We start from the raw sequence: 24,616 nt of genomic DNA on the forward strand, positions 1-24,616 counted from the left end.
ATCAACCTCTTCTCTTTTTCACATTGACTTTGGTTTTATTGATCTCTGCTCTGTATGAATTCCTCCTGACATCAGTTTGTAGTTTTTACAGCTCTCACGGCATCATACACCACTTCAAAAACACTGCATTTAAAATGTGATTCGGGTCTTTATAACTTCGAAGAGATGAACAGAGTATACAAATTGAAAAACTGAAGTTACTTTAAGTTTGATTAGTTTATCAGCATCACAGATCAACAATCGATTTATCGATCGAAAGAAAAATAGTTGCCAGCTACTTTGATAACACTGGGGAACACAATTTTTGTTGAGTTAGGTCTGACAGCTGTTTTTAACTAATCTTTGGGTGCGGAATCCAAAACTGATCTCAGTTTTTCTCTATCACGTCAAGTTTTTGAACTATAGGATCCCCGTTTTCTTAAAAAATATGAAAAATACTGTACTTAACAGATATGTGTGTGATAGTACTGACCTATTGGGAGCTGCACACACCTCTCACCGCACTGTCTCAATTGTGACTGCACAAACAAGTTGCCACGTAGCTGTAGATGAGTCCGATCGTAATCAGCTGGCAAGTCTTACTACAGCTAATCAGTGGAGTTTTGCTTATCTGGAGGGTAAGCTGTGGAGAAAAACTTGACGTGCTAGAAAGAAACTGACTGCAATTTTGGAATCAGCATGCCAATTTTAGTTTTAATCAGCATAAAAATCTAACTCAATAGAATTTTTTTTTCAAATTGTTCCCCAGTGTTATCGATTCATTAATTAATTTTTCAAGCAAAAATGTAAAAGGTTTGCTGGTTCCAGCTTCTTTGCTGCTTTTCTTTGTGGTTTATGACAGTAAATGAAGAGTCTTTGGGTTTTGGACTGTTAGTTGGACAAAAGGAGCAATTTGAAGGCGTTTGTTTTTGTTTTTGTTTTACATCTTATAGACTAAACAATGAATCGATTAATCGTGACAATAATTGGCAGATTAATCGATAACGAAAATATGCAGCCCTAATCAACACATCATCATACACACTAAAAGACAAGCACAAAAGAAAGAAGAAAAAGCACATCTTTCCTCCTGAGCCGCACTGACAGAAACAGCATGTAAAGGAACAGTCTGACAGTGTGAGTCTGCTGTTTCAGATCATCAAGACTAGAGCCTCATTCAAACACACAGATTCAGAGTCACTTCTGTGAGCCTCCGTCTCCTTCAGCATTGGCCAGTTTAGATTTTATTTATTTTACAATCTTTTTAGGTTTGTTTTGTGTGGGGTTTTTTTTTTTATTCTGTTTTTTAAAAAAACTTGTCCGTCTTAGAGTGTGTTTCGTTTTTATGGGTATTTTCTAGAAGAGTGACTCTCTTAATATAAAATAAACTTGTCAGCGCTCCCTGGTGGACAAACTATGTAATGGAGACACTTTCTAAATGAGCTGCAACACATCTTTGGCTGTTACTGATCAGACCACATATACGTTGATACTGATATATCCGAGAGGTTTCTAATTCCCCTCTCAGTTGTAATTTCCACCACCTGTTTTTAATTGTTACTCATGTTCCTTTCTTTCAGCTGTTGAGCACTGATGAACAGATGAGGGCGCAATCTGAATAAAAACCTCCTTTAAGTAAATCTGCAGGTCAGTTGAGGTCAAAGGTTAGAAAAGACTTGCTGTGGAGTTTTTTGGGGCATTAGAGTCACAGTTTAGATGCTGAAAGCTCATTAAGGTCTAAATTCACAAAGATCCAAACACACGGGGACAAAGCAACTGTTTTTAACGAAGTGAAAATGTCAAACAACGTCTGGTGTCATGCAAACAATGAGGTCAGAACAAACAAGAGAAAACCAAAAACGCAAAGTGAAAACAGCACAAGACCCAAAAACAAACAGATAAGGATAATAACAAGAACAATTGTGTCTATAAAATAATAGAACAATCTGTCTGATATCAGGAAGCAGGTGAGTTATTCCATCTGATATCACACAAATCACCCTTTCAATTACAACCCATTTAGAAAACACAGTGTACATGGTGTATCTCCCCACCATCAGTTGTGTTTGATTTGCTATTTCAGGGCCATGAACTCGCCTGAAGCCTCGGCTTATTTAGGTGCTTTAAGTTTCAAGTCTCAGCTAGTTGATTTTTGATTAGAAATGAAGCCGAACTGAAGGATCCATCGAAACCGGAAAATGATCAGCAGGAAAGTACAATATGTGTGATTTGTAGTTAATGGGCTAAATCTTGGAAATAAAATGTACCTCTTAGGTCCGTTGAACGCTGCTGAACCACGACAGTGATTTTCTCTGCAGCAGAACAATGAAGTCTGCTGTCGTCGCTCACAGCTGGAGGATCACTTGCAGTCGCAGAGCAGCGCAGCGCCTCGCAGCGTCCAGTGCTCCGCCGGCTGCACGCTCCTCAGCTGCAGAGAGAAGATGAAGTTCAGGTCGGTCCGACGCGGTTTCTTATAGACCGGACACGAGTACAGGCTGACCGCCCCGCCGCCACCGCCGGGCTGCCGCTTACTGTCGGCCATGTTGGCTGAGCTGACGGCGTAGACATGGACCACGGGGAGGGGAGTGAAGAGGACCTGAGGAGAGACAGCAGAGAGGGTCATGGGAATTCAGTTGATCATTTTATTATCATTTTATGATTTTATGCTTTTAATTTCGCTTTTTTTATTTGATCATTAATTATTATTATTTATTTTTTTATTTTTTATTTATTTTATATTTCATATTTTTCACACAATGCAAATTATTTTATCGTTTTAGTATTTATTTAGTATTATTTTATTATTTCTTAAATCATTGTTTTTATTATTTTTCCAGATTATTTTACCTTCAATATATTTAGTTTTATTTTATGATTTACTATTACATGTTTTATTGATTATTATAATATGTTATTTTAAAAATAGACTAACTTTGGGCGGGGCCTCAGTGAGTTTGGCGCCACGCCGGTCCCATCCTGCCCCGTCCAGGAAGAGGCCGTAGATGTAGACTCCGCCCACATCCTCTGGGGGCGGCGTAGACACGTCCTCCCTCATCATCTTGGTGACATCGTTGCTAAGGGTGACGGTATCCAAGGCCCAGCCCCTGGACAGGTTGGAGCGTGTCGTCTCCTGGCGCATGGCGGTCAGAAAACCCTTTGAGAGAAACAACACACACACACACACAAACATTCACTTATAAAGATGGTTGGACGAGAAGCTAAATGTCTCTAAACTCTTGGCTTTCACCTTCCTTGCGTCGAGGCAGTCTGGACCAACCTGTGGGTTGAAGAAGCCGGTGAGCCAGAACTGGTTCGGTCGGCCGGCGCTGATCCAGCCGCTGAGCTGCTGGTTCCTCTCCAGCAGCTCGCTGAACCAGAAGCCCAGCGTCGCTGACGGCCAGCTGAGCCGCAGCCACCGGCGAGGGATCCGAGCGTCGAACATACAGTCGAGAGCATCGCGCAGGTCCTCCGACATGATGATGGTACCTGCAGACAGACCAGCAAACGCATTGTTGTCTTATTCTGGCCATTTGGTGTGTGTGTGTGTGTGTGTGTGTGTGTGTGCTGTGACTGACCATCGATGGCCAGTTTAAGGTCAGTGAGCGTGCTCCGTACACTGCTGATGACTCGCTGCATGCGGTCCACTTCCTGTCGCAGGAAGATGTTCATTGGCTGAAATGGACCCATCTTCTGCAGTTGACCTTTGACCTTCAAAACACACAATTACTCAACATTTCTGCAGAGAAACCTATGAAATCTATCTCTAACTGATATGATGAAGTGGTGATGTGACGAAGTGGTGACATGATGAAATGGTGATATGATGAAATGGTGATATGATGAAGTGGGGATATGAAGTGGTGATATGATGAAATGCTGATATGAAGAGGTGATATGATGAAGTGGTGATGTGATGAAGTGCGGATATGATGAAGTGGTGATATGATGAAATGGTGATATGAAGTGGTGATGTGATGAAGTAGTGACATGATGAAATGGTGATATGATGAAATGGTGATATGATGAAGTGGGGATATGAAGTGGTGATATGATGAAATGCTGATATGAAGAGGTGATATGATGAAGTGGTGATGTGATGAAGTGCGGATATGATGAAGTGGTGATATGATGAAGTGGGGATATGAAGTGGTGATGTGATGAAGTAGTGACATGATGAAATGGTGATATGATGAAATGGTGATATGATGAAGTGGGGATATGAAGTGGTGATATGATGAAATGCTGATATGAAGAGGTGATATGATGAAGTGGTGATGTGATGAAGTGCGGATATGATGAAGTGGTGATATGATGAAATGGTGATATGAAGTGGTGATATGATGAGGTGGTGATATGAAGTGGTGATATGATGAAGTGGTGATATGATGAGGTGGTGATATGAAGTGGTGATATGATGAAGTGGTGATGTGATGAAGTGGTGACATGATGAAATGGTGATATGAAGTGGTGATGTGATGAAGTGGGGATATGAAGTGGTGATGTGATGAAGTAGTGACATGATGAAATGTTGATATGAGGTGGTGATATGAAGTGGTGATATGATGAAGTGGTGATATGATGAAGTGGTGATGTGAAGTGGTGATATGAAGTGGTGATATGATGAAGTGGTGACATGATGAAATGGTGATATGAAGTGGTGATATGATGAGGTGGTGATATGAAGTGGTGATATGATGAAGTGGTGACATGATGAAATGGTGATATGAAGTGGTGATGTGATGAAGTAGTGACATGATGAAATGGTGATATGAGGTGGTGATATGAAGTGGTGATATGATGAAGTGGTGACATGATGAAATGGTGATATGAAGTGGTGATATGATGAGGTGGTGATATGAAGTGGTGATATGATGAAGTGGTGACATGATGAAATGGTGATATGATGAGGTGGTGATATGAAGTGGTGATATGATGAGGTGGTGATATGATGAGGTGGTGATATGAAGTGGTGATATGATGAAGTGGGGATATGAAGTGGTGATGTGATGAAGTAGTGACATGATGAAATGGTGATATGAGGTGGTGATATGATGAAGTGGTGATATGATGAAATGGTGACATGAAGTGGTGATATGATGCACAGGTCTGAATCTCTATCAGTTGATAATCAAACAGCAGCAGGTGGGGGCCATGCTGTGGTAAACTTCTTCATCTTAAACATTTCATCTTTTTGCAGCTGGTGAGTGTCGACAGAGACAGTACAGAACCTTGTATATTTGTGAGAAGCCAAGTGAAATGTGTGTTTATCAGTCTGTATTGTTTGGTGCCAGTTCAACCCAGTCGGGTTTTGGAGCTCGCCCATTCAGCACTAAACACACACCTCATGGGGCACGTAGTCAGGTGGTAGCTTCTCCAGCATCTCACTGGCTAGTCTCTGTACGCTGGCCTCCCTGGTCTCCCCGCCCCCGCCCCCGCTGTCTTTCGGTTGGATGTTGATGATGGTGCTGAGCGTCTCATTGGCCAGGTTGGTCTGGTAGGTGATGTCAGCGTTGGGGTGGAGCCCAAAAACCTGCAAACCGGAAGACACCAGTTTAATGGTGAGGCTGCTGGACTGCCTGTCTGCGACTTCCTCTGTGTTCTCATGAACTTCGCCAGTGTGAACTTGAACATCCTGACCTCAGGAGAGTCAACCAGCGGCAGGGCCTCGATGTGTTGCAGGAAGTCCTGGACTGTCTTGGCCTTGCCGGGGATGCTGTAGCCCTTGTAGAAGCAGAACTTGTCGCTGAAGGTGTTCTCGCTGAACCAGACACGAGTGAACGTGTTGAGGAGACGTTTGTCCAGGTCGTCTGTCACTCGGCCGCCATACTGGACCTCACCTGGGAATGACATGAAGAAACAAGTCAATGGAAGCTTTTAAAAAATGATCTGATGTTGTGAGTTCAACCAAGTCAGGGGTTTAGTGTTTTGCTCTAACCCAGCATGTAGCGCAGGCAGCTCCAGTTGACTCCTCTCTTTGAGTCCAGGTCGTCCAGGTGGTTCTGCACAAACTGCATGCTGGAGGTAAAATCTGCCTGGTTGAACTCGTAGGGGATGTTCCAGCCGAGAGGACCGAACTTACGACGCTCCTGACGGGAGGACAAGCCATTCATTTCAGTCCAGACTTTCTGTAGTCAATATTTGAATCTGTTTTGTTTTGTCAAAGGTATATTATCTGGTCATGGTAAAAGGATATATATATATAGGTAAAAAGGATGTGAATTGTGAATTTGAACACACCTGCACAGTGGTGTGTAGGAAGGCCACAGCATACAGCAGAGGTTTCCACTGAGGCAGGTTGCTGATCTCTAACTGATCCTGAGTGACGCCGTTGAAAGTCCTCTTCAGACCAGCTTTCATCCCTCATGAAGACAGATGAGTGAGGAGCAATAACAAATGGATGAATAGATAAATATTACAAAAGAGAGGCAATAATGATATGAGTGGGTTAATTTCATAAATGAATGAATATGTTAACCAAGCTAGAACCAGAAGTCCAATATATCAAACAACAAAATAAATCTATTAAGGAGCAGGAGGAAGGAATCGGGAAGCTGAGGAAGACCATAAAGGTGAAGAACTGGGTTCAGTAAATAAACAAAGGAGCTAAGCGGACTTCAGAAAGGAGTTTCTTACCAAGAGGAGGTTCATTGGTGAACTTGATGGAGGACTGAAGGAAGGTGATGGGGAATCTGTACACACAGTGACAAATGATAGATATCCAGTCTGACTGAGTTAGTTAAACTTATTCCAGGACAAACTTTACTTTTTAGCTCCACTGCTGGTAAATCATCAGTATGTCATTTGTTCTGGTGTGATGAGCACTGCAACCTCTAGAGGACGCTAGCCGGGCACCGTCTGGTCTCGTCAGTTACCTGGGGTGCACGTCGGTCGTCAGCCACACCCGGAAACCTTTGTGCACACTCTCTGGCGTTGCCGCGGAGACCGTCTCCAGCAGCTCGTCCAGGAAGTCCAGTCCCAGGTGGCAGTTCTGGAGGAGGAGCCAGCCGCCGTCCGTCATGCTGTTGGCCAATAGCCTGCGAGCGTGAACCTCTTGGCCCTGCCCCATGGAAATGGGACGGCACGGCGCCCCCTGCAGGTAGAGAACTCATGCTTACATCATTTTCTATATCCAAGGCTTGCTGTTAGTTTACCATTTATTCTTTTTACCAAAAGACATCCAGGTTTCTGAACTTTATTATTCAAAATCACTGATAATTTCACAGGTTTGAAGATTATAGTGAGACCTACTTAGTTAGCCCTACCTAACTTCTATCAATGTATTGATCCATTAACTGTTCATCAGTATCAGAGGACATTTCCTTTGTCCTCTTCGTCTCCATCCAGTCATACTACTTCCCTCTCTCAATCCGCTCATGTATTTCTGTCCATTAACTGATCATCTATACATATTTGTTCTAATCTTTCTTCCTTTCCCTGATCAGTTCATTATCTCCTCTTGTATCCATCTTTTGTAATTTCCACTTCTTAAATCCACGAACCATCCATCCTCCATATGTGTCCTCCATCCACTGATTTATTTCCCATATTATTCTTTATTATCTCTCCACCCATTGCATTCATTCACCTTGTTCTTGGCCAGTCTCTCTATGTTTTCAGTCGGGTCAGAGCCCATCGACAGCAGACAGACCATCGGCGTCCTGCTGTCACTCTCCGCCAACATGGCGTCCAGGTCCAGAACCAAACCTTCAGCATACTGTTGACCCAGAGACTCCGAGATGTAGCGACGCGCCTGGTCAACACACATGCTATAACTATTAGCATTATATCAGACTGTTAGCATGACATTGCAAACTGTTATTATATCTCTGGACATTAGCTTCCCATCTCTTACTGTTAGAATTATAACATTACCTCCGTTACCATTACATCTGTAACTGTTAAAGATCTTTAACTGTCATTTGCACTACACATATTATTCTTCCAGAATATTGAGTATGAACTGGTCTGAATTAAGCATTAGCGTAGTCTTGGTTAGGTTTGTCCTGCCCTGTTATTTATGAATTGCAGTGTTCAGCAGTCAGACCTGAGCAGTGGTGCGGTCGGGACACCAGCTCCGGATGAGCAGAAGCTTCCGGAAGGTGTCGAGCTTCTCCTCGTACCCATCAGGCAGTGTGGCATCCTCCGGCGACGGATGGTCGAACCACGTCCTCCAGGCACGCTCGTTCTGACTCACCTGGACACAAGCAAACAAAATTTCTGTAGGTCTATGTCTTCTAGCTTTACCTGCTCTAATGTCAGTGGATTTGGGTTCTACCTGGGTCAGGATCTGGGTGAATGGCGGCAGGCCAGACAGCTGCACCAGGTTGAGCCAGGTCTGATCCAGGATCCAGCGCCGTGGTTTGGATTCTACAGAGTTCAGATCCAGAGAGGCTCCGCCTACACACACACAAACAGAGTTTACTGTCAAATTATTTTGGTAAAAAAAGAAAAAGGATGGTAAGAGGAAGAGGAGGAAGAGGATGGGTGTGTGACCTTTGACAAAGGTGAGCACCTCGGGGTGCGAGATGTTTCTGGCCTGAAGGTCAATCTTCAGAGCCAACAGCAGAGTGAACAGCAGTTTATGTTCCTCATACAGACTCCTGGCTGTGTAACAGTAAACCTAAGGGAGGGACGAACAGGTACTCAGTCAGGCACACCTGCAGTATACTGTTCGACCAATCAAAAGCATAATTGTAGCATAGTCCTATAGGCTTGGATTGTCACAGTGAGTGCAGGCTGGACAGTTACAACTTCCAATACTAAACTAAGTAGGTCAGAGTCACCCCACCAACAAACCACTGCAGATTAGACTATGTCTTTTAGTGACTGATGACTGAAGGGTCACATCTTTGGTTTGGACTAAAACGCTAGTGAGCAGCACCTGGTAGGTGAGGAAGTTGATGATGTTGCTGATGCGCTTGGAGGTGAGCTGTGACTTGGTCGAGTGCTGCATGGACGAGTCGAAGAGCCCCAGGAACTGCCGCAAAGACGTCTGGTACATGATGTTGACCAGCGACATTTCCACAATCAGGAAGTAGAGGATGCTCCCTCTGGTGGCCACCGGCCGGTACTCCTCCCTGGCCTGGTTGATCTTCACCTCGGTCTCTGCCGCAACCGACAGCTTCTCACTCACCTGAAGGACAAGAAGGCAAGATTGAAAGAGACTTTCTTTTGTGTTGTTTCAGCTGAGCCACCAGTTGTTCATCTTCAGTTAAACATGAATGAAAGGGGAGGAAGTACAGAGAGCAGCACCTCCTGTGCAGTGGTCTTGGTGATCCTCAGAACCTCGATCAGAGACTGGTCCTCCACTAGGGACCCCTGAGTGCTGGTCAGCCTGAACAGCAGGCTGTCTTCCAGCTCCTGCATCTTCCTCTTGTTGGATGTCACCTCCTCTAAGAGTTTTACTCGCTCCGCCTCCAGCTCCTGGTGGGAACCACAGGGTGGATCATGTCAGATTCAAATAAATGTAGATGTTTAAGGTTTAGGGTTTGGGCAGGTATCACCGCACAAACCTTGACTTATAATTAAAAGTAACATTTTTTATATAAGTTTATCCCAATCGTACCAATCCGCTGGCACTTCAGTGTACATAGAAGCAATGCTCGTTATAGGAAAAGGTAATTACTATGAGTTCATAAGAATGGGGGCTGGGCCGGGCTGGGCTGGAGCAACTTAGCAAGGAAACACATCTAATTACTTAACTAGCTTACTAACTAACTAGGTAATTAGCTTACAAGCCAACTATCTAACTGGTTAATTATCTAACAAATGAATTAGCTAATGAGTCAACTCACTAAGTGGCTAAATAGTTAACTAGCTAACTTTTGGCTCAGTGTAGTGACCTGTTTCTCCAGCAGTATGACCCGTCCCAGCAGCTGGTCCTCCAGGCCTCGCTGGGTGACAGTGAAGTCGACCACGGCCGTCCTGGCGCTGACCTCAGGGCTGTACGCCGGGTTGGCCAGCTTGGTGGTGATATAGAGCGTGAACCCTTTCATTACATCCACCTCCTTATCGCCTACCTTCACCTGCAGGAGGAGGAAGACCACAGGTCACATTACCAAACTGTTGTGGTTTGTTTTGTCTAGAGATAGATAGATAGATGAGATAGAAGTATATAGAGATATATTAAACATCAATATATATATATAGTTTGATTTATTTGTAGGAGTAGAGATGTGATGTGTTAAAAAGTTAAAATGTTTTGCTGTATCTTCATGTAGAGGTCCTACTTTATAAGTTGATCCAGACTTGATGTAGTTTTTGTCCAGTATATTGTCCAGGACGGGGTCCAGTTCCTCCCCTACGTCCTCCAGCAGAAGGGGGCGCCCCAGAGACAGACTGTCCTCCAGGTGGGATCGGAAATATTTATGGTTCAGAGACGTCACCTGGGACACAGAAGAAGACAACCAACAGGAAAGCACTCTACTGTCTCTTTGTTTGTTTTTATTTTTGAAATTTAGACACAGGGTGTAAAACAATCCCTCCTCGTCCTCACCTGCAGCTGCTGGTCTTTCTCTCTGTTCTGGATCCAGGTCTTGCCCTGGCCCTGGGGGTCTATCAGCAGCGGGTAGCGGGACGCCTTCGTCACCACGATGCCGTTCTGGATGGACAGGTCGTCGCTGGGTAAACCCTGCAGGTTCCACTCGCTCACTGTGGCGTTGTCCACCAGCAGACCGATCACGTTCAAGTCCTGCAGGAGGGCAGGTGGTTTTTGTGTGACCTCATAATATTTTGAAACTTCCTACTAAAATATGTTCAAATATATTTATATATAACTAACTCTAAAGGCTTGTCTCTAATGTAAGCCTGTTTAAAATAAAGGCTTAGTTCTCTCTACATTTCATATATTTCATTCACTTAAGTTTGCAGTAACAGGAGGACACAAACAAGTTTCAACAAATTTCAATGAAATTCGGTGTAAAGTTCAGTTACGGGCCATGCATGAAATGACGAGGTCCCGGTGCTGATCTCAATCCAGCAGCACTGTGTGGCCATTTATAAAGGCACACTGCTGAACCAAGAAGTGCAGAAATGTTTCATGGATTTTGCGGCTAAAGATCTAAAATCCAACATTCATATCATTATACTCCACTGAAGCAGAATTTCTATCATTGCTTTCACCACTCCTACAAGTTTCAACCAGTCTTTTCTTTTTACAATGTGTGCATATATTTGTTTGTTTGACAGGAACTGCTTTAAAATATTTGAAATAATTTTCACCTCTAAAATAAAAATATAATCGATAAAAACATTTCTGTGGGTATTCAGAATATGATCAGACCATGAAAGGACTGTATTTAAAAAGACAACAAAGCTGAAGCCCGTGAGGTGACTGTCTGAGCCGTGAGGTCTTACAGGACTGAAGGGGATGAGTTTCTCCTCCATCTCTGTCTTCCACAGCTCCAGCAGCAGGCTGCGGTACTCCTGGTTAAAGGGACCGGAGTAGGACAGGAAGCCTGCCGACAGGAGCACGTCCCCGACCAGGTGTTTGATCTGAGTCTGGAACCCAGCGCTGCTGTCCGTCCAACGAACCTGAAACACAACAAGACCAGGAGCGAGAGGGATGGCTGATGGAAGGATGAAGGTTAGATGGACAGATGGATGATGGGTGGGTTTAAAGCTGACCTTCTCTCCTCCCAGCCCGTCGATCAGAGCCGTAGCGTTGCCCATCTTGCGGCGGCAGGCCTGAGCGTCGTCCTGCAGGTCCTGCTTCTCCTTCATAGCAGCGTCGTAAAGCGCCTAAAGTTCAATAATTAAATAAATGAGTTTTTAAAATTAGCGGGATAAAACACTGTCAATGCAGGAAGGAAAGAAAATACAAACTCATGGAGCTGATGACAAACAAAAAGCTAAAATGTCTGTGATGAGTTTATATTTTCTGCTCTGTAGGATTTGGTGTCATTTCGTGCTTCTGATCTAAATGAGTGTGTGTGTGTTTTCACCTGCACTGCGTCCAGCTCCTGCTGTTTAGTGTCCAGCTGTTCCTGAGCTTTAGCGAGTTCAGTCTGAGCGACCACCAGACGAACCTCCTGCAGGGCCAGGTTAGCCTGCACACACACACACACACACATCTAATGAATCCCTGTGTAATGAGGCTGCACCATCGTTGTCCCGTGTGAAGCCTCCTCTGGGTGTGTGTACCTTCAGAGGCAGCACCTCCTTGTTGATGGCGAAGAAGTCGGCCATGGCCTGAGTCCAGGAGCAGAGTCCCGCCACGTTGCCGCAGATCCTCTTGGCTGACTCTAGGTTGTAGTCGTCCATGTCCAGGTAGGGAGCGAGCAGCTCCACCACCTCCTCTGTGATGGAGTCCTGCAGCACAAACACACAGTAGATGCGATGACCTCCTCTTTAGAAGCTTAAGCACATATTCAATTTGCAGACAGGGTTAGACAACAAGCTCTGCTGCTGTTATTCACCATGAAGACGTCTTATTCAAATCAGACTGACTGTTGGATACCAGGTGGGAACAAAGATGCAAATCATATTTCATATATTTTCAAAGCATCTTAAAACGTGATTACAAAACATTGTGTCAATGCTGAATTTGAATCATTTGTCAGTAAACATGCCAACAGTTTTCTGGTTCCCAATCTTGAATTTGAGGATTTGCTGCTTTTCTCTGTTTTAGATCAACAGAATATCTTCTGTTGATCAACAATAATCAATGGATGAATCAATAATGAAAGCAGCCATTAGTTACAGCCTTTGACTGAATATGAGCCAGCTCTGATCTGTACATTACTGCCAGGTTTGGAGGTGTAGTCGAAGAATTAGCTCTAAAAGTCTGTCTGATCTCGGCTGCTGTCAGATTTTAGGACTCAATAAAAGACAAAATGATGTGTTAAAGATTGAGATATTTGTAACTGAGGTATCATGTCAGCACACATAGTTAAAAATCCTGGAACGCAACCAACATCTTATAGTGAGCGTGAGACTGATGGACAGACACACACACACAGAGGTCAGGGTTTTTCCAGCTCTAAACATACTGATGAGCAGCTCCACTAATCCACAGCTTAGCAGGCATCTCACACACACACACACACACACACACACAGTATTATAAAAGCAGGTGATGGCTGTAGTGTGATACGATGAGAAGGGAGTTTCCCTCTGACACACACACACACACACACACACACACACACACACAGCTATCTTTGAGTTTTAGACCTCGACTGTGAGCACATTTTGTCCACTCGTGTGAGTTGAGGAACCTCACAAGTATAATAATACAAGGGTGTGTGTGTGTGTGAGAGACCTTGCTGAAGTTGAGCAGCATGCTGAGGAAGGCAGAGTTCTGCATCAGTTTCATGGCCTCGGCCCACGAAGGTCGCAGACAAGGTCGTTCGAGGTCAGCGGTCACCGGGTCGATCTGAGGAAAACAAGAGAGACGACAATCAGAAAGAAACCAGAATTCTGAAATGGTTTCACTGGGTCTTTAATGCCAAACTGGATGTGAATATTTCAAACCAGGAGGGACTCAGAGACCTTCCTCTGGAACAGCAGCAGGACGGCGTCCATGATCCTCATGATGAGATGAGGAGGCTTCTGCAGCTTCCTCACTGTGGCGATGTCTGCTGGTTTAATGGTCTGCAGAGAAACACACAAAGAAGGTTCAGCAGATTCCCATCTCTAAAACCTCCTTTGTGTAACAGCACAGAGGGGAAGCATGTGTGTGTGTGTGTGTGTGTGTGTGTGTGAGAGAGACCTGCAATGCAGCCTCAGCAGCCTGTAGTGCTGGTTTTGCAGCTTCCAGTTTGGACTCTGCTGCTGTTTTATCAGCTTCAATCTCGTCAACGATGAGCTGAGCTTTATCCTTCACCTTCTGCACCTGCTGCTTCACCTGAAGAGAGAGAGCTGATTCAAGTTGTGCATCTCCACATCCAGCAGACAGAGCAACATGATCTTCCCACTGGAGTCCAGTATTCTCTCTGTTTTTGGTCTCCACCAACTCCTGGATTAACTCTGATTAAGTTGTCTCTCCATGTGTTGTGTTGTGTCGGACCTTCTCCGCAGCCTGAGCTTTCGTCGTGACCTCCTGCAGGACTTCATCTGCCCTCTGGGAGGCGACAGCGAGCTCCTGCTCCTTCACCACCAGCTCCTCAGAGAGCAGGGACACCGACTGCTCCGCCTCCATCAGTTTACACAGACCTGCAGTAAACAACAACAACAGACCTGCAGTGAACAACAACGGACCAGCAGTAAACAACAACAACAACAACAACAGACCTGCAGTAAACAACAACAACAACAACAACAACAACAACAGACCTGCAGTGAACAACAACGGACCAGCAGTAAACAACAACAACAACAACAACAACAGACCTGCAGTAAACAACAACAACAGACCTGCAGTGAACAACAACAGAAACACATGTCAGTATAATACAATGCAATTCAAAAAACTGCAGCCTCTAAAATGACCATCATCATCATCACCTCTCTAAAACTGTACAAACTTCATCACGGTGGGATTTCTTGCAGGACTGTTTTAGACCGCACCAGTTTTCACTAGGTGTTCCTAATAAACTGGTCACTGAGTGCATTGATTGATTGATTGATTGATTGACTAATCACTGTAGCTTTTTATGTGAACAACCGAGTGCAGCACCTTGAACGTGTCTGAAAATGTGTTTTCTTAGCTTCATGTTGAAACCTCTATGACGGCAGGCTTTTCACCCACCCCTCTCCTTCAGGCACTTGGTATGAACCAGTTTGAGTTTTGGTCTGCTTGCCTCACCTGTCTTCATGCGCTCGGCCAGCGTGCCGACGTGAGCGATCTTCTCGGCGTAGATGATCTTGTAGCTGTCGATGAAGGACAGGTAGGATTTGGGCGTCACAAAGGTTTGGCGGCGGAAACGCTCAAAATACTCTGCGCATTTCTCCGCCACCAGGTCCTGTAGGAATGGAGGTCATGTGATCGGTCAGCTAAACAGGCTGATAATACACACCTGACCACAGAGTGAGCACTACCTGGAAGGTTCCCATGGTAACCACCACGCTCTGCTTTACATCCTCTGAGCAGCGGAGGTCCTGGTACTGAGACAGGAAGTGATGCGATACGGCCACCAGGGCGTCCCGAGGCCAGCGCCGGAACCAGTCCACAGTGCAACCCGATATCAGACCTGGGAACTGTTCAGGTCAAAGGTCACCGACAAAGCAAACAGGAAGCTTTAAACCGTTTTATCACTCATCTTCTCATTTCGTCATGTCACATGATCTCATCTTGCAGCTCAGCAAGTAAACACTGTCTGTGGAAACAAAGAGGGAATTTAAAACGACTGAAACTTTGGGAGATATCACCTGGATTAGATGAACTCAGACTGCTGAAGCTTCATATTAACTTCAGATAAACTTTGGAATGATGTGTTTGCACCAACCGAGGACTGTGGAGTCTGTCTGCCTTCACTTGAAAGATTGGTATGTAAAGATTTTTTAAAGTCCGGTGTGAAGAAGCAAAGCAAAATCTGTTTCAGTGTGAACCCGTCCTTTAACAATGATATCTGTATATTTGTAACAAAACTGAAATACAGCCACTGCTTCGTTTCCTTTAAAGATGAAGGATCTGTCATCACACAGCTGAACTCAGCCTCACCTTTAAGGCACGAGTCCGAAACTTTTCCCCGACAGGCGAGAAGCAGAGGACGACGTGGAGGTTGCTCCGCACTCGGGACAGGAAGAAGTCGTAGAGGTTTTCTGAGGTTGGAGGTCGTCGAGGGTGCTGCCGCTTCATGACAGGAATCAGATCCTGAGTGATGTCATCCAGCTCGTCACGAGCAAACAGGTTGGAAACTTCACCGCTCGCCAGGACGTTGTTCATGTATTCTGTAGAGGAGAGGTCAGTCAAGGAAAAAGACTTTCAGAAAAAAGAATGAAGTGAAATCAGTCAAAGAAGATCAAATCTACAAAGAACAAGGACAGAGTGTTCAGAACCAGCTGAAACTAGAGAGCAGAGTTTTATAGATCTTCATGGGTCCTCCTGACTCCCTCTGCCTCCGTCATCAGGACAAAATATATCAAAATCTAACGGGACGATTTCTGTGTAGTTTTCTGATCACATTCCTGCTCCTCAGACTATGAGAACCTACAGATTTGAAAGTCTACATGACTTTTTCTCTAGCACCACCCTCAGGACAAACTTTAGTGGCTCCACTTCTGAACTCGAAGAGCAGTAAAATGATCAGGATGCTGTTTTCTCTTTTCAACACTTTACTATTGTGGCTGTGATGAACACTGCAACCTCTAGGGGACGGAGTTTGTCGCCTTTTATAATCTTCCAACAAATCTAAAAGCAGCCTGGCTAAATGTCAAAAGAGACCGTCAGGTACCCAGGAAGGCCTCGTCTTTGATGTCGTTGTCGGTGAAGAGGAATGTGACTCCTTTTCCCTGCTGACCAGCGATACGATACAGAGCCTTCAGATCCTCCAGCAGGTTACTGCTGCTGTACGACCTGCAGGACACACACACACACACACACACACACACACACACACTCAGTAGTCAGTGCTTTGTTGCACCTGTAATCACACCCAACAGCTAAAACCATATGAAGTACAACAAGTCAGCCTGAGGATAATAACTCTGTTAAGGGGCCAATTAAACAACTAGAACAACTTTCATTTAATGTGATTGTTGCAACACTTAGTGACTAATGGTTCTGGGGAGGTTCCATCATGTTGTGGTTCTACACATCACAGTATTCTGTGTTGGTTCTGGGCTGCAGGATCACAGAGCAGCCTCTGTGACTCGTGTTTCAGACCTGGTCAGTGTGATCTGGAAGGTTTGGTATCCTGCGATGAACGACGCCAGCCTCGTCAGACTCTGCTTCCCCGACCCCCCGACCCCGACCAGCAGGGCGTTCCCCTGTGGAGTCCGCAGGATCCGCGAAATCCGCATCAGGTGGGTCATCGCGTCCTGCCATTGGACCAAACAGAGAGGGTGGTTTACCAATAGAAACACGGAGAGGGCAGACAGACGCAACGTGTTTAGTAGCTTATCAAAGTGTTAATGTCGCTGCTCCTCTGGTTTGTTTAAATCTATGTTTTGATCAGAGCTCCGGTGAGTCATCAGGTGGGTGAGCGAGCTGAGCCAATCACAGTGCTTCAAGCTGCCAACTCCTTCCTTGATAAAAGTCCAGGGTTAAGTTTTTATCACTTTTGAATATTGCACGGAGGAAAAAGGTAAAGTCGCATGAACCTCAAACCTCCAACATGATGAAGGTGATAGAAATAGTCATTACCTTGAAGAAGACCAGGTCCATGGCTCCGCCCCTCACCGCCTCGTTGTACTGCTGTTGGAAAACAGACAGCCGCTCCGCCAGAGCGTCCAGCGACGGGATTGGCTCATACACCTGTCAATCATATTAACTAATCAATTTTTTGACTACAGTGACAAAAAGAAGTTGACTTTACGGAATAATAAACAAAATAAATGCATTGAAAATAAGACATCATTGAATGAAGCATGTGCTCTGAGTTTGAGGACCTTCGGAGCTTCCAGCTCGGTGTCTTCAGGTTCGTCTCCCGTCGCCTCCGGAGCTTCACGCAGGAAGTCCACAAAGCAGCTGTCCCACAGAGCATGCTCAGACATTGCTCTCCCATGATCCTCCACTGTGATCTGAGGAAGAGGAGGGTTAGATGAAAAAAGAAAAAGGCTTGAGAAGGAAATCACTGGGTGTTTGAGTGTGAGGACAGTAGGTCCACACTAGAAAGACATAGCTGCACTGGTCTCTATAGGTTGAAAGGTTTCAGTCTGTTGCACTTGTGGCCACGCCCACCTGTGATGTAGTGCGGTACTGTGGTGCAAAGCTACATCACAGCTGTGTGGACAAAGCATGCTGCCAGATTATTAGACTGTTACTCTTTAAGGAGGTGACAGGTGTTAAACTGACACTTCTTTTATTACACTTTTTTCTTTTGATACGTTTCAAGATTTCATTTCACATATTTAGAATTTGTTGGATAAAGGCTGCGTGTCTGTCTGTGCTGATTTTATTTCTTGGTGAACCACAGACTCATTTTCATCTGAGGTTGAAGTTGATTCATTGCTCTCATTTGAAACTCTAATGTGTGTGTGTTTTCATTTCATTACATACTATATATACATATATGGACATATAGTATATTTATATGATGTATATATTTAATTCACTGTGTATATTGAGCATCTTTGACATAAAACATTTCTTTCAGGATGAATAAAGTTCTATCTTTATTATTATTATAATAATAATAATTCAGACACAGAAGAATATTTAAAGTAGTACAATACATCAATTTACAGCAGTTTAAAATATTGCTAATAATAATATACCACGCACACCTTCTCCATGATGCAGTTGAAGGTTTGTCTGTCGCTGCTGTCGGTGAATCGGTCGGCGATCACTCGGCAACATTCGTGATGGAAGAGAGCCGAGAGGAGCTCAGAGCTCTGACACACCTGAGACGTCACAGTCAGGATCCCCTGAAATACAACACACACACACACTGTGACTTATTCTGATAACTAATCAATAACACACACACACTGTGATTTATTCTGATAACTAATCAATAACACAACACACACACACTGTGACTTATTCTGATAACTAATCAATAACACAACACACACTGACGTATTCTGATAACTAATCAATAACACAACACACACACACGGCGACTTATTCTGATAACTAATCAATAACACACACACACTGTGACGTATTCTGATAACTAATCAATAACACACACACACTGTGACGTATTCTGATAACTAATCAATAACACACACACACACGGCGGCTTATTCTGATAACTAATCAATAACACACACACACACACGGCGACTTATTCTGATAACTAATCAATAACACAACACGCACACACAGCAACTTATTCTGATAACTAATCAATAACACACACACACACACTGTGACTTATATTGATGCGATGTTGTATTCATACTTCAAAGTCAAACTTTATTTTGGTAGACAAACATGAGTTGGCTGATGTACAGAGATTTCAAAGTAAAGGCGCTGATGATGCAGACTGAAGAGTTATTAAATGATGGATGAAAGTTACAGTTGGACACTTTGAGCTGCTGCAACACATCAGACTGTTACTGTTCTTCACTTCTTTAACTTTGTTGTTTTCAGATAAGCTGCATGATTTCCTCCTCCCCCTCCTCCCCCCCCTCCTCCCCCTCCTCCTCCTCCTCCTCCTCCTCCGTTGAGATGTAATACATGTGGTGGAGTAAAAGTACAACATTTTCTTCTGAATGAATTGGAGAAGAAGAAGAAAGGGTCCGTGAGGAAAGAAGAAGAACCTGACCATTTAGTACTCCCGTTGAGTTTGCTGTGAAAAGAAAAAACAAAACGACGCCGTGTTTTCTACCTGCCAGATTCTGCTGAGGTCCCTCAGGTTGAAGATGTAGTGAAACTTAGCAGGAGACGGTAACATCTGGGGAAACACAGGAGGGGCACATTCAAACAAACACAAAATGGAGGCCACTGAGGGTCCAAATGTAGAAAAATAACCAATATGGAAAATGTGTGCACGTGTTAGTGAAACAAGGAGAAGGAAGAAGGAAGTTATAAACGTGTGGGATACACATCTGGCCTTCAGAATAAAAGCAGGGAGTGATAATTCTCTACAAACTGTAGTTTTTAGGATGTAATTCAGTATTTAAATCATCAAAACCTCTAAACAGACTAATAACTGCTGTCAGATATAGAGTGAACAACTACTATACTATCCTGTAAACCACACTTATTATTCTGATAATAAACTAGATTATTCTGTTCATGTAAACGTTCCTCTGCTGACTTGTGCTTTAATCTGACATAAATAAAACAGGAAACAGCTGGCTGGTGGACAGTCTGTTATGTGCAGCATATAAAACACATGTTACAGCTTTCAGTTCGTGTTGAATGAGATTAAATAACAAATTGTCTTACTTCAAAACTTTTTAACCCCCTCTCCTATTATTCTGAAGGTTCGAAGCCCACATCAGGAGTCTTACTGATTAACACATTCTTTTATTTCTACTGATGTTTCCAAAAAACTAAACCTTTTTTGATAATAATTCAAACTAATCAAGTTTCATAGAGAATTGAAGTGGCAATAATAAGCATACAAACAATATATTTAAAAAATAAGATAACAGACAATCCACAAAGGTTTAACACATCCGGGATCCAAGATTTATGAAATCCATCAGCAGTTTTGTTAAATTATACTTGATTAAGAGTGCTTCCCCAAATAATTTTCATTAAACAATATCAATATAATCAATATTTTTTCTACCATATACTCAGTTCCATTTTCTTTTTTTGAGAAAGGTTAAACTTTTCAGAAAAAAGTTTTCTCTGCCATCATTCATAAATGCAGGAAAGTAGTAGGAGTTTTATTTTAAAAAAGACCACCAAGTTATAGAACAATGATTTAAGATAAAGAGTCACGCGATATGAACATGTAGAGAAAACAAAACAGAACAAAAGGAAGCAAAAAAAGGGAACAGAAGTTGAGAATATTTTACCTTCGCCTTCACAGCCTGCCACACCCGTCTGGTGGTGGGTACCAGGGCGGTGGCGAGGTCGCAGACCCCGGCGGGGAAGCCTCTCTCTGGGCAGAAGTACCCCCGAGCCACGGTACCAAAGATCTTATCGATGGAGGAGTTGGAGGGCAGAGTGCAGTTAAAGATGGAGAACTGCCTCTTCAGACGCTGAGGGATGTCGTTCCGACCGCCGCCCGGGTGGATCATGGCTGCCACCAGCTGGTGAAGGTGATTACACTCATTAATCTAACATCTAATATCTAATATTGTTCATGATATATTGTGTTTGATGACCAGAGAGACAAATCCAAAGTCATTAGCTTTTCTTAAAATAGAAAAAGTAGCAAGAGAAATATTACTGACAATAGATACAGAACATACTGTGTCCACTTTATTAGGTACACAATACAACTGTTCTGCCATAAAGTCCACTGTTATGATGCCTGTAATGTTCAGTTTTAGCATTAGCGTCAGAGTGATGGAGTTGTTTCTAATAATCTGACACAGGGAGGACAAAACTTTAGAAACAGCTCTCAGTATGACGTAGTCCACCTTCAACTACGACCTGGATGCCTTCATGTTGTTACCTGAACATCCACCACAGTGATGAATTCTCCTGGACGATCCAAACTGTAGAAACCTCCCTGCTCCATCAGCTGACGCACAATCTCATTGGTTATCTGAGGGAGGCAGGGGGCGGGGACAAATATAACAACAATCTCATTGGTTGTATCTATAATAGGAAGGGTGAGATCAATAAAGTGATTGGTTATAGACGCGTCAGGTGGAGGTGAATGATTAAAAAACATTAACCAAAGTGACAAAGAGGCACAAAACACGCCGTTATTTATAAATCAGAGGGGAGGAGAGAGCGAGCAGAAATGAGATATTTTTTAATAATAAAAAGAAATACATTGATGAATTGTTAAAGAATTTTGTTTCAAATGAATAATCAAAAACTACAAAGAAAGAAAAGGAGACAACAAACAAAACGAGGAGAAACAAGAAACTAGTGGAAGTCGACCAATCAGAGAGAGCCTGACACCGACCTGGTCTCCCCATTCGTTGATAACGGGCATGTTGATGTCATCTACGAAGACGGTCATCCTGCGTCCCGCCGGCGGCCCGTAGGTGGCGCCCATTCGTTTATCGATGTAGCTCTCGATGGTTCTCTGGAACATGCTGGGCAGCGTGGCCGACGAGAAGTTCACCGTCTTACTGAGGTGGAGCTCCGGGTCAAGCTTACTGGTGTAGCCCTGCAGGGGGAGCCAGAGGGATACACTTAGCATTAGCATTAGCTAGCTGAGGCTAAGACCAAACTGCAAACACCACAGCTGAATGTTGAGGTGTGTTAACCTTTTTCTAATTGTCACTAGAGTTAATACAGTTTTAATACAGCTCTCACTAGACCATTTCACTTTTCTAACATGAGTCTGAGTGCAGTTTTTCATATTCATTAAGGAAAGGAAACATTGGAGTCACATCTTTAAAGTGGCTGAAATCTAAGGTTTTATAGATTCTAATCAGAGCTCTCTGAGACTCTCAGCTCCTGGTTTATCTGTCCTGGTTCACAAGGCTTCTGGTCTATCTGTCCTGGTTCACTCTCAGCTCCTGGTTTATCTGTCCTGGTTCACAAGGCTTCTGGTCTATCTGTCCTGGTTCACTCTCGGCTCCTGGTTTATCTGTTCTGGTTCACAAAGCTGTAAGAAGCCAGCAGACAGCAGACACTGGGTCTCACTTTAATCATGACGGTCTTGGCGGTTCCCTGCTCTCCGATCAGCAGCACAGCCTTCCTCTGCTTCATGATGGTCTGCATCAAGAAGTCCATCCTCACATTGTCCACGTTGGGAACCAGGATGGACGAGTAGTCTGGGATGTGGTCTTTGGGGTAGACATACTCTGGAACCTGCACCCACATTTAACTTTCTGAATCTCAAACTTCCCAAAAATATCAAATATGTCAGGCTGATTTACGGGTTGCAGGATCTGTGAATATTTGACTCAGTATATGGATGTGGTTTTTAATGAAGTACTGCAGAGAAAAGATACTGTTTAACTTTTAGGCCACTTAAGGAGATATTTAGGGGAACATCAGCATTAAAGGAGTTCAGGTGGTTACGAGTCCTGGACCTCCTACCACCTGCTCAGTGTTAGTCAGTCTGGAGGTGTACAGCTAAGAGACAGTTTATTGTCCACAGACCTTGTTGGACCAGTGCTCCCACTGTCCCTGCTCGTTAACGGTGAACTCAAAGATGGTCTGGTCGTTCTGAGTGTGCGGCAGGTCCAGAGATGAGCTGATGCGCTTCAAACAGAACCACAACAACAAACAAGACTTGTTAGAGCCCCCTAGAGGACACGTCACATCTTACACCCACCAGATGCAAAGATATATTATAAGTGATCCGGTGACTGACATTCTCTCATGCAGAGAAAAACAGATTTTTAAGAACTATTCAGATAATTTCCTTGAGTAAAAGTAGCAATAGAAAAATACTCCATTACAAGTAAAATCTATATTATGAGATCATTTTTTATGTAAAATCTTAATCTGAAAAGTACCTAAAGCTGTGAAATAAATGTAATAAGTAAAAAGTACAATATTGTCCTCTGAAATGTGGTGAAGTATAAAGTAGCATAAAATGGTACTTTCCACCGCTGCATAAGGGAATTTGACATATCTTGTTTTAACAAATAAAAAAGTCCTCAGCAGAAATCCTTAGAAAACATCCTCCGTGGACCACAAATATCCACAGCAGAATGTTTTGGAAACCTGGACTGTAGTTGTGGAGATTTTTCAACCTTAACAGGACTGAACAAAGACAAGAGCGCCACCTACAGAGAGTCAGAGAGCATCGACAGACAGTCCAAAGGATTCACCTTTACGAAGGCCTCCATCTTGGCTCTGTCGTCCAGCTCCAGCACCGCTCCGAGAGACCACATCACTGCAAACACAAACAGCCGACCCACGTCACCATGGCAACCCTGTTTCTCCTCCGCTGCCGGGAGCAAACCCTGAACACACAAATACGAAACGTCATGTCATTGTTTTCTTGATCTTGTGGAGCCACAGCACATCAGTGACTTAATGATCTTGTAACCAAACAAAACCGTGTTCTGTGCTGACGGAGCTCTTTTTGAACAGGCACTCAAAAAAGAAAGCTGTACTTCTGCGTCCTACCTGCAGCAGGTCGATAGTCTGTCTGATGTACATACACTCCAACACCTGCATCTTAGGAGACACAGCAGTGGACACAAAGTCCAACAGGTCCTGTAGGAGGGACAGAAAAATACATCAGAACTTTGTCTTTTATTGTAGCCCGAGTCTCGTGTCCTTGAGTGCACTGACGGAGAGACTTGAACACTCCCTGCTCAGTAATGATTTACCGCACCACACTAACATAAAAATATGAAAGCTACAATGACATGAAACGTTGACTGTGATGTATTCTCTCTCTGCAGTAAGTTTCAAGTCTCTAGAACTGATGATTTGAAAAATGGCGTGAGTTTTCTCCTGCCCGTCCTCACCTGGTAGCAGCAGTTGAAGCAGAGTTTCAGGGCTTCGGCCTGCTGTTCTGGGAGCTTCTGTAACCAGGCCTGCAGGATGGGGCCCCAGCCGAGCACAGAGGAGCTCATGAACACCATCCCGTTCCTGGACACCGTGGCCGGGGAGGCGTTGTCGATGTTGTGGGGCTCAAAGACAATCTGGAGGCAGGACACAAAGGACGTGGCTTCACTTTAGACTTTATGATTCAGTTTCTATATCTCCTCTGGCTCCAGATCACAGTGGTCTTTGGTTAAATTAAACTGATTGAATGTGAAGTCCTCACAACACTGGACTCTCATTGGCTGACAACCAATCAGCTGCTCCTGATTCAAGTAACGTAAGCCTGCTCACTGAAACACGAAACATGGAACATGACAGACGGACAGACGGACACATGCTGTGATGTCACCTTGCAGCAGGGAGCCATGGGGATCCGGTCTCCGTTCGCCAGCGTCAGAGTTTTGTTGTCGTCCAGAACTGAGTTCAGGTTCTCGATCCAGATGGCGTCAACCGGACCATCCAGCACGATCCAGATGTATTCCCCCTGACACA

At 44.0% G+C, this 24,616-nt stretch overlaps 1 protein-coding gene across 1 annotated transcript in view; it reads right to left on the minus strand.

The window, feature by feature from the left end:
• Nucleotides 1-2,338: 2,338 nt before the first annotated feature.
• The window catches only part of dnah5l (dynein, axonemal, heavy chain 5 like), a 52,295-nt gene continuing 30,017 nt past the window's right edge, over nt 2,339-24,616 (minus strand). The window contains exons 53-97 of the mRNA XM_070928328.1: nt 24,474-24,608; nt 24,046-24,222; nt 23,699-23,788; nt 23,398-23,532; nt 22,721-22,822; nt 22,259-22,426; nt 21,570-21,776; nt 21,108-21,200; nt 20,503-20,739; nt 19,359-19,424; nt 18,307-18,447; nt 17,470-17,601; nt 17,225-17,335; nt 16,745-16,899; nt 16,314-16,435; nt 15,581-15,810; nt 14,959-15,117; nt 14,726-14,882; nt 13,988-14,133; nt 13,691-13,825; nt 13,471-13,572; nt 13,241-13,354; nt 12,121-12,288; nt 11,922-12,026; nt 11,605-11,718; nt 11,335-11,511; nt 10,475-10,669; nt 10,209-10,364; nt 9,822-10,004; nt 9,232-9,402; nt 8,861-9,112; nt 8,473-8,599; nt 8,255-8,376; nt 8,024-8,173; nt 7,565-7,729; nt 6,852-7,069; nt 6,613-6,668; nt 6,217-6,338; nt 5,915-6,065; nt 5,617-5,816; nt 5,321-5,509; nt 3,555-3,687; nt 3,257-3,465; nt 2,912-3,133; nt 2,339-2,575 (exon numbers count right to left, since the gene is read on the minus strand). Of these exons, the coding sequence (XP_070784429.1) occupies nt 2,339-2,575; nt 2,912-3,133; nt 3,257-3,465; nt 3,555-3,687; nt 5,321-5,509; nt 5,617-5,816; nt 5,915-6,065; nt 6,217-6,338; nt 6,613-6,668; nt 6,852-7,069; nt 7,565-7,729; nt 8,024-8,173; nt 8,255-8,376; nt 8,473-8,599; nt 8,861-9,112; nt 9,232-9,402; nt 9,822-10,004; nt 10,209-10,364; nt 10,475-10,669; nt 11,335-11,511; nt 11,605-11,718; nt 11,922-12,026; nt 12,121-12,288; nt 13,241-13,354; nt 13,471-13,572; nt 13,691-13,825; nt 13,988-14,133; nt 14,726-14,882; nt 14,959-15,117; nt 15,581-15,810; nt 16,314-16,435; nt 16,745-16,899; nt 17,225-17,335; nt 17,470-17,601; nt 18,307-18,447; nt 19,359-19,424; nt 20,503-20,739; nt 21,108-21,200; nt 21,570-21,776; nt 22,259-22,426; nt 22,721-22,822; nt 23,398-23,532; nt 23,699-23,788; nt 24,046-24,222; nt 24,474-24,608 (6,936 nt within the window). The remainder of the gene's footprint in view (nt 2,576-2,911; nt 3,134-3,256; nt 3,466-3,554; nt 3,688-5,320; nt 5,510-5,616; nt 5,817-5,914; nt 6,066-6,216; nt 6,339-6,612; nt 6,669-6,851; nt 7,070-7,564; nt 7,730-8,023; nt 8,174-8,254; nt 8,377-8,472; nt 8,600-8,860; nt 9,113-9,231; nt 9,403-9,821; nt 10,005-10,208; nt 10,365-10,474; nt 10,670-11,334; nt 11,512-11,604; nt 11,719-11,921; nt 12,027-12,120; nt 12,289-13,240; nt 13,355-13,470; nt 13,573-13,690; nt 13,826-13,987; nt 14,134-14,725; nt 14,883-14,958; nt 15,118-15,580; nt 15,811-16,313; nt 16,436-16,744; nt 16,900-17,224; nt 17,336-17,469; nt 17,602-18,306; nt 18,448-19,358; nt 19,425-20,502; nt 20,740-21,107; nt 21,201-21,569; nt 21,777-22,258; nt 22,427-22,720; nt 22,823-23,397; nt 23,533-23,698; nt 23,789-24,045; nt 24,223-24,473; nt 24,609-24,616) is intronic.

The sequence above is a fragment of the Enoplosus armatus genome, chromosome 21, assembly GCF_043641665.1.
Source record: "Enoplosus armatus isolate fEnoArm2 chromosome 21, fEnoArm2.hap1, whole genome shotgun sequence".
Taxonomy (NCBI): Eukaryota; Metazoa; Chordata; class Actinopteri; order Centrarchiformes; family Enoplosidae; genus Enoplosus; species Enoplosus armatus.